Genomic DNA, 9,852 nt, shown 5'->3' on the forward strand with positions numbered 1-9,852 from the left:
GCGTGATACCGCGACGTCAGGTGTAGCTACAATGCCATGTCACGTGACGTCACACGACATGACACGACGTCAAAACATCTAGTGCCGTCGTGCGTTTTGTCTTGTGAAGTCTTCGACAGCGGGAAGCTTGTGTGCCCCAAGGGGCGTTTGATGTCTCCACTTCGCGAAAGACTATGGATAAACAGAGCGCGTGTAAACACTTCAACACCTCTTTTCCTCGTATAGCACGCGCGCGCTAAGTTTCGAAGCGGAAAAAAAAAAAACATCCCTAAGGCGGACACCCTTGAACTGTCCGACCACGGCCGATCGATTCCGATTTTTGGCAGCAATGAAGTGGCCGCTGTTCATCTTAGAGGGGGGAGGGGCTCTCAGAGTTGCAGTTATGGTCGTCATGGGACAGGTATGCGTTAGAAATAAGTGAGTTTGTCTTGTTAAAACTAGAACACTAAATAAGCAATGCTTCAGTGCAGACTTGTACACGTTACTGAAAAATAGTAAGGAATTACATTTGCAATTACTCAAGGCTAAATTGTAATTTATTACAATTACAATTACCCTCCCATGAAAGTAACTGACCGTTACCCCAAAATGTAATCCGTTACTTTCGTGGCGTTACTTTCAACATTATTGTCCTCAAGTAAGAAACAAAGGGAAGGGGGTTATTCAAGTTCTTATTGTTGCAAGCTGTTCCATTTAATCACCCTGAGTATTTTGAGCAACAGCTGACTCACGAAAGTCTCACCAGACATTTTGGGTTGTTTCTTACTCAATATGTCGGCTGCTACGCTCAACACCCACTGAACTGAGGCACTGGATTGGACTGCCACATTGTTCCTCACGAATGCTTTATGCTCTGCATTGAGCTTCTCCAGCGAAGCCAATTGAAATACTATTTACTTCGAAGATAGAACAATGCTTCGTCGTTGCAGCGGTTGCTTGATATAAGAGAGTTGTTGTAGATCGTTCTGATACCTCCGATGCCTCCGAAGAAGAAAGGAAGACTATTACCATTTTTCAAGTGCTCGCAAAAAGCTGACTCATAAAAAGGGTGACTGAGATGCAGATAACCTGGCTGGAATTCACAAATAAAGGGGGCCAACCCTAGAATTTGGACTAAGAAAAAGTAAGTATTATAATGCAATTAAATGCAAAGGTGCAAGCGAGCTGGACAAGAATGACGAAAGTAATCCCTGGAGAAGGGGAACAAGAGGGACAAAGGACAAACATAAATCTCCAAACACAGCTAGGTGACTGGTGCGCGACCGAAAAAATCCGCCTGGTCCGGGTATCGAACCCGGGACCTCTCCATTACAAGTGGAGCGCTCTACCAACTGACCTAACCAGGGGTTAGACGTCAGTAGAGCAAACGGGTTTTATCAGCTGCCACCAGTCGAACACCAGCAAGGGTGAAGCTTGCAATTTAAAGTTATTATTATAATGCAATTAAATGCAAAGGTGCAAGCGAGCTGGACAAGAATGACGAAAGTAATCCCTGGAGAAGGGGAACAAGAGGGACAAAGGACAAACATAAATCTCCAAACACAGCTAGGTGACTGGTGCGCGACCGAAAAAATCCGCCTGGTCCGGGTATCGATACCCGGACCAGGCGGATTTTTTCGGTCGCGCACCAGTCACCCAGCTGTGTTTGGAGATTAATGTTTTTCCTTTGTCCCTCTTGTTCCCCTTCTCCAGGGATTACTTTCGTCAAAAAGTAAGTAGCTTTTAAAACAGGGTAAAAAAATGTGAAAGATGCAGAAAAAAATACATCCTGTTTTTTGGTCAGAAATGTTTATTAGGGTTTTTTTGAAATTGTTGTTAGGGTCTAAAAAAAATAAATTCAAGGGCTTGGTGTTGAAAAAAAAAAGGGCTTTGGGGAACTGAAGAGTGCCAAGCCTCCCCTTGCGCTGGTCGATTCGCGTGACAGTGTCACTGCGCTCGACTTTACCAAAATGAAAAGAACCCGTTCTTTAGAAAAGGGGGGGGGGGGGGGGGGGGTTGGTCCTAGAAAAATGTAATGGATTACAAGGAATCCGTTACGTAAAAAATGTAACGGAATTACTTTAAAATTCTAGAAAATATGTAATTATTCCGTTACTAAATTACTGAAAAATGTAAGGGATTACAAGTAATTTCGTTACTTGTAACGGATTACGTACAAGTCTGCTTCAGTGTACGATGCCTCAGCCAACTTGGTGCTAAAATCATTTTTGCCAGTCATATGAAGCTTCATATAAAACTACAATAAACGCTTCTACATCTCCCAGAATTGGGTGATCGGTTGCCGAGTGGGCTAGCGCACACCAGCTCGGAGTATGTGAAGCGAAAGCTCGCGCTACAGAACCCAGGATCTAGGGTTCCAATCCCCACCCCTCCCCGTTTCGATCTGGGTGAGCATCGTACCGGCGTGCGGCCGGGTATCACTACTGCGTGGTCGTACCGCACTGGCTAAATCTCTCATCTACAGCTGGGAGACTCGTCACCCGTTGAGGTAGACCAAGTTCTAGGCTGTATAAATATACACAAAACCCCCCGCCCAACCAATCGTACAGAAATGACGAAACAGTCCGCGACAGATCGGAACAATAGAGAGTTTCAGGGAACCGTTTTTGCATATCCGATACGTACAATGGACCCTCTGGACCAAGTGCGCATGAGAGACTTTGGTAGCGCATACGCAGTGCGTACCGATGGACTCATCATTACCGTGTCGGATTTCCAAGAACGGTTCCCTAAAACTATCTCGTACCTCCTGAGCTTCCTGCATCGTACGTAAAGCTGAAGAAGTCAGAGTTTCGAATCCTATAGCTGTCGCCCAATCCACTTTTTTCTTTATTTTTTTTATTCCCGGTTTAAACTTTTTTTTTTTTTTGTACGAAGTTGCGTGGGTGTGGCACGAACGAGCGCGAACACGCTGGATTCTTATTGGTTCCATTGAGCTACCATGCATGACCTATAAATCAAGCTCCCGAAACATCGCTTTTGTGACCATTCTGACTTGTCCTTTTGCCTCCAAATTAGTTCAAAGAAGTTCTTCCCCTCCGTATAGTAATGCATTTTTCTTTCCTTGAATTTCCCACCAAGAAATCATCCAACCAAGCTTCCGACAGGGAGCAGCAATTCTTTGGGATACACTACTTCCACTATTCAACAAGATGGCGGTGTCAACGAGACAATAAAAGTTGAGTGTTGATATCCTAAGCGCATACATCAGGGATCTCAAACACGCGACCCGCGGGCCGCATGCGGCCGTGACTTTTTGGGACGCAGCCCGCAAGCATCCTGTCTGCGAACAACCGCTCTCGTGCCTTGAGCGCTACATGCCGTGCACAAATAATAGTTTCATATTGTCGATTCATTTTCGCTCGCAAAGGAGCTCATCTGTAATCACGTGTTCACAAATGTTGCTATATATTGTTTCCTTCCGACTGAGAATCGCTTCGTCTAAATATTTGCTTCTCGGCCCTTTCTCGCGTAAATCATCCGGAACTACAATACCGCTAGTAGACAATAAGCGCGACCTTTGCTCAAACAGGCACCTCAGCCAGCGGCGTACACTTTTCATTATCCCAAAGGGGGGGAGGGGGGGGAGGGGGGGGGCGGGTGCTGAGCGTTACCTTTTCGCCAGGACTGGACATTGGAAGCTAACGAAAGCATGCTGGGACTCTATTTTCCATGTATTTTGTCAATAAAGGCAACGTGGGTGTTATTTTGTTTTACATGCCACTACTAGAAGCTCGTTGCATGGCACGTAAACAGCGTCTCGGTAAGGATCATGGCCCGGGTCTCACTAGGGGGGACACGAGCCCCGATGCCCCCCGAAGTCTACGCATATGACCTCAGCTGCATGAACTTTAGCTCAGCAGAAGCAACTGCCAAAGCTAAAGCTACCAGCTTGGGCTTCTGGCTGTCAGAAGATGCATTGAAAATGTAAGTCTTTTCTTATAAGGATACAATCAAAATTGTCAGGGAGGCACAAACTGCTGTATAAAAAGCTATTTGTTTCCATGACTGGTGACCCTTGTGAATAGCGTGATAGGGCAACGACAGGTGTGATTAATCGTGTTTAATTGGAAACTGCCAGCAGTTTCACGTTCTAATTTTGGTTATCACATCAGGTGTGGCTCCAAAGTAGACGAATATGCAAATCAAGGCTAAACATGTCTCTAGAAAACGGCGAGGCTACAAAAAGCTGAAAACTCCAGAAAATCTCTGGGGTGTTGCTGGGACAGTCGGCATTTTGCAACGTGAAACTCCGTAATTTGTTTGTGTTTCCTAAATTATTAAAATATGAGTGTTGGTATTGATCTCCGGAATGCACTATTTTCACTATTCAACAAGATAGCGGTTTCCACAAGACAATAAAAATTGAGCGTTGATACGAGGTGCCACTCGCTGGCTCTCGACCTTTCGGGGGTAAGCTACCCGACCACCACCTTCGAACGAGTTTGAGACCCCTGCTAATGTTTGTTATGTAGCTCCAGTCCAAACGTTTTACCGTAGTCAGCTGCTAGAATCGGTCTAATTCTCGCATTTTTCAGAGATTCGTGAACTCAAACGACTCAAGCGTCCCACGAAGTGATGAAGGAATTTACGGAGCAAGCCAACTGACCGCGAGGCACGCTGAACTCCAAACTGGCTTTATCACGATGCCCGACGTTTCAAAAATGTTGTCCGTGGCAGCAAAAAAAGAAAATAAATAATAACAAAAGATTTAAAAAAATCTCTCTACTGGATTCAGAAACTGCAAACGGACAGCCAGGTTTCCTTCAGCTCGCTCCATCTTTGTGCGCGCAAACTCGAGAGCACGTCTCTCCATCGCAATCGTCTCCCTGATGTGGGCCATCAGGAAACGGCTCCCACGTGACGGCCCACGGGCGGGCTCTCGCCCCGAAAAAACCGGTTCCTCCTGAACTTGGCCCGGTCCCGCCATGACACAGAAACCGTGACCGAGCGCGCGACTACGTCGGGGACCAAACAAGCACTGCCCAGCAAAAACGACGCCCTAGCCGCGCCGTCGCGATGATGCCCGGTGCTCTCGTCTCCACCGACCCCGACCTGTCCACAGTGATGGCGCATTTCAGCACGTCGGTGCCACCGAAGCGGACCAGACAGGAAGACTTCCTCGATAACTGAATCTCAGGCGGTCATCAGTCTTTTTGGGTTCAGCGGCGTTTGAAAGAAGCCGGAGTGTATATGTATCTTACCAGAGTAGAACAAAACGACGATCACTTCATCTGTGGACGGCATCAATGCCGAGAAAACGCACCAAATCTAAGCAAATACGGACTCGAACACGTGGCTTTGTAAAGTGTCTTCGAGTTCTCGAGCAAACAAAATAATTCTGCTGAGTTAGGCACACGGCCCTGTGGTGCACGCCTTTCTCTGCAGTGTAGACATCTGGGAGATGGACACGGCACTCGGTACTATCAAAACCGTTCACAAAGAGCAAGAAAAACCTCCTCGATGCCTGAATCTCATAAGGTCCTTAAATCTCCTGGTTAGATCGGCGTTAGAAATAAGCCGCAGTGGGTGTGTCTTGCCGAAGTATTCATAACTTTCAGCGATTGTGGTACGTACCGCTGTGCGAGAATCGCGCTCCCTAGCCTCTGGATGATCAGCATCGGAATGCGGATGCTTGTTTACACCTTTCTGACGTGCGAATGTGAAGTAATGTTCTTATATCGCTCGTATTTCACGAAATTACAATCACTTACGCGTCCCAGACCCAACTTCCTACTGCTGTCACTACAACGATCATCCAGATGACAGCCATTTTGAAAGAAACTGGTGCGCCCCCTATATGCCGTGAAAGCTTCGAATAGAAGGAAACAATGATCGCATCCAACTGTAGAAAACCTTCTGGCCCGAGATAATGCATTAGTCACTGACAGCTCAATAAATGCAGGGAATGGTGAGTCCCAGCGACCTTAGTATCAGACTTAAGAAGTTATCTGTTACAAGTAACAGATTACTTTTAATCCTTTACTTTTTCGAGTAATTTTGTAATTGCCACGTTACTTTTTTGTGGCAATAATTTGTAATGTAATTTCGTTAAAAATATTGGTAACGGGTTGCTTCAATTACTCGTTACTTAAAAATAAATGAATATAATACGAAAATTGGAACAATAGGAGCAGCCACTTCAGCAGCATAAGGATAGCAGTTTCAACAAAATAGAAAACATTCCGCAGAGGAGCTAGAATAACCAAAAAGATAACAAGATTTTTTGTACCTCCGGTCACTAGAATCACTAGAAAAACGTGCAATGTTTGTACAAATGCAAAAACAAAGATAAAAAAAACAGGCGAGTAGGCGTTGTCTTCTTGATCTCCTAGCGGAGGTAGATGCTGCTACTGAGCATGCGTACCACTAGATTTGTCGGCAGAATTCCAGGAATCATTCCCGGTCGCCGTGAGCTGGCGGGATGGCGGGTTTGCAGCTTTCGCTTTTTTGTCAGCCTACAGGTGAATGGAGTGCTTTTACATTTTTTTTTTCTTAAATACAATATTTTATTTTTTATAAAGACTACGATAATGTGAGCGTGTGAGAAATGAAATCTAGTTCTGCAGAAATTTTCGGAAACATCAAGATTGTTTTTATTATTTCTTGATAAGTGTACGGGAAAAGTGACGTGAAAGTAATTAGTAATGTAACGAACAAAGTAATCCGTTACTTTCCAGCGAAAGTAATTTGTAACGGTAATCCATTACATTTGAGGGTCGGTAATTTGTAACGGTAATCTATGACAATTAAGGGTCGGTAATTTGTGATTGTAATCCATTATATTTTTCAAGTAACGGGCACAAGTCTGCTTAGTATCACTCCACAGCCAATCAGATTGTGGAACTAGCCCAAAAGATCGTCGAAAAACCAATCAATCACAAATCAAAAAGCGTGAACATAATGATCATATGGCCAAACAAGTGGCACATAGTCGGCGCTCGATATACCACCGGAACAGGCCACAGTAATCCAGAAAGACTTCAACAGCGACGTGTATGTCGAAGTACAAACATTATTTTTTTTCACTTTCATCTTAGTATTTTAATTCATGAAGTGAGGAAGACTTATTGCGTACGTCAATCGTAGGTGGTCATCGGTTTTTTTTTTTTTTTTAGTAACTTCCGGAAACAGGCCGCAGTTCATGTATCTTTACCAAAGTACAATAGCTTCCAAAACAATATCAGACCTTATATGATATATTAAGACCTAGCAAATAGTATCTACTCGGCAATCGGTACCCTCGTAGCGTGCCACAAAAAGGACCAGGAACACATCCTTCCTACCTGGCTCTCCGATGGCCCCTTTTTGCTACATTGGCGTTTGAAAGCTCTGGTGTTATCGCTTGAAAGCCTCGCCAACCGCAGTGTGTACCGGCCACTGAAGTAGGACAGAACGACAATTGTTTCAGGGAGTACACAATTATCAGAAGCACGATAACACATTCCTAACCCTTTAGCAAACAGTGGGGCGGTTCATCTGGAACGCTACGTCTTCAGTGAATCCAACGATTACTCGTAAACGGTGGAGTTTTAGGGAGCCGCTTTCGATCGATGCAGTTTTGATCGTTAGGAAAGCGGTTTCATTGCTCGGACTCTGAGTAAATGGTTCGAAGAGCTTTCAGAAAAAGGAACATAAACGGACACTCGGATGCATTCAGCTCTTTCCCTCGTTCTTTTGTCAAATGTAATGAATTCATGTGTGTGTTTAGAGTCTCACTGGATGTCAGGGAAACCTGTAAGACCTGAGCGAGCAGGAAAATATGTGCGGGGTTTAAAGATATTTTTTTAGTTCTGATATAAGTGCAAACTTGCTTCAAGAAATAAAAACATCATAAGTCGTTTCCACGTAAAATATACATAAAGTTAATGGCCAATCAAAAGTCCTGCTCCTCAACAGAAAAATCAGAACCGAAACACATTTGTTTTCTTGCTGGGAGAAGACCTGCCTGATCACAACTAAGAACAAATGGTCACCTGCATGAGTTCGTTTCAACGACTTTGTTGCAATATCCAGAATTGTTTTCCTTTGTCGTTACAGCATGCTCGACCAATAATGAAAGAAAGTTACAGTTCACATTTTATATTAAAAAAAAAACGAAATTATGTTTATTGTGCACAACAGCCTTCCTGACACCGAGCCAATAAATACTGTGACGCGCACTCGTTGTCGAATGTTCCCGACCGTGTTGGGGCCTAAACCTCCTACACTAAACAAGAGAAAAACAGTTGGCAGGGCGGAGTAGATGTGCAAGATAACGATGCAATCTCTACAATTTATAATATAGAACGCGTTGCAGCTGCTCAGTATAAATGGTAAACGAAGTCAACGCAGTTTTCAGTCAATCCGTCCCTGGAGACGTCGAAGTCCAGACACCGAAGACCAGTACTGTTGGAAGATCAGTGGTCGGTGTTACCGATAAAAGCGTCAAAACTTATTCAACTCGGTACAAAACGAAGAAACAGCATCCATCCTTGATTATAAACGATGGTAATCCTTAATCCAATGCAAACTCTTTCCGTGCATACTTGGGAGCCTCGTGAATAATCCCAGCTTGGATAAGCCCATGTGCTGTGTCCAGGACAGTCTCCTTGATGGAACGCGGTTCAACCTTGAGCACCTCCCTCATCCGCTTGTTGCTGAACTTGAACACCTTCCCCAGCCGCGGGTAGAGCATCCTGGCCGACTTGTCTACGAACCCGACGAGCCAGAGTCCTATGTTTGGCGCCGATAAGAACGGTATGTAATACCCTTGCCCGGACAGTTCCTCACGAAGCATCTGCGCCGCGTCTTTGAGCCACACGTTGCCGGCATTCACGATGTGGCGGTTACCCGCTGCCTCGGGGACTACGAGCGCCTGGACATGCGCCTTAGCCACGTCGCGGACGTCGCAGATGGCAAAGTTCACGTACGGAATCAGCGGAGTCGTCTTGTCAAGGAGCCGCTTGATGACCTCCACGCTGGTGCCATAGGTGCCGTGCAGCGGGGGACCGAACACGAGGGAAGGGTTGACGGTGGCAAGTTCCAGCTTCTTACCGGCAGGCAGGGAGTTCACGAAGTCCCAGGCTGCTTTCTCGGCGAGGGTCTTGCTCTTGGCATACGTCTCGAGTCCCTTGAAGTCCACGTTGGTCCAGTCGCCCTCGTTGTACTCACGATCGGCCGGGTCGTCGACCTCGCCGTGAATGGCGCCCATTGTGCTCGTGATGACCGCACGCTTCACGGTGCCCGACTCGGACGCAAACTTGAGGACTCGACGAGTTCCTTCGACGGCGGGGCGTATCACGTCGTCTGGGTGGTTGGGTTCAGCGTTCGGGAACGGGGAGGCCACATGGACCAGATACTGGCATCCGGTCATGGCTTCGGCCCAGCCGGCATCGTTCAGCAGGTCGGCTTCCACCAGTTCCAATGGGTACTTGGCATCAGGACAGCAGTCCTTCAGAGGCTTGGTCTTGCGCTCGTTCTTTGTGTCGCGGACTGTACCGCGGACTCTGAAGCCTTGCTTCTGGAGGGCCCGGACCACGTGAACGGCGATGAAGCCGGAAGCTCCGGTGACGAGAACCATAGATCCCGTATGGGACGACATCCTCGGCAAAGATGCGGGCGTTGGAGCAGAGAGCGGGATATGCGATGAGGAGCGTCAAGAGCCAAGAAGCAGCTGAGAGCGCACTACCGTGGGTCTTTCTCGGAGCTGTCAAGATACCGGTTTGAAGAAGCCGCATCGTCAAGTCGGTCACTGGGAGAGGCAAACGCGGAAGCAGATTGCCGCTCCGGTATCCCGTTGGTGGCGACACCTGGCCGACCGAGAGCGAAGACGCAGACAATGAGCCCAGAAAAACCGGTTTGTTGCCGTCG

General features: G+C 46.5%; 1 protein-coding gene across 1 annotated transcript; it reads right to left on the reverse strand.

Annotated features, from left to right (window-relative positions):
* Window positions 1-8,090: 8,090 nt before the first annotated feature.
* LOC8042525 (putative uncharacterized oxidoreductase YDR541C) lies at window positions 8,091-9,852 on the reverse strand. Its single transcript, XM_002415565.5, has one exon. It carries the CDS (start codon window positions 9,581-9,583, stop codon window positions 8,498-8,500), a length of 1,086 nt encoding a protein of 361 aa, XP_002415610.1. The 5' UTR covers window positions 9,584-9,852; the 3' UTR covers window positions 8,091-8,497.

Source organism: Ixodes scapularis, unplaced genomic scaffold, assembly GCF_016920785.2.
Source record: "Ixodes scapularis isolate PalLabHiFi unplaced genomic scaffold, ASM1692078v2 PGA_scaffold12__126_contigs__length_90152505, whole genome shotgun sequence".
Lineage (NCBI taxonomy): Eukaryota > Metazoa > Arthropoda > Arachnida > Ixodida > Ixodidae > Ixodes > Ixodes scapularis.

Excerpts from the sequence above, each read along its gene's own strand:
- LOC8042525 (XM_002415565.5), bottom strand. The coding sequence starts at position 9,583 with ATGTCGTCCCATACGGGATCTATGGTTCTCGTCACCGGAGCTTCCGGC.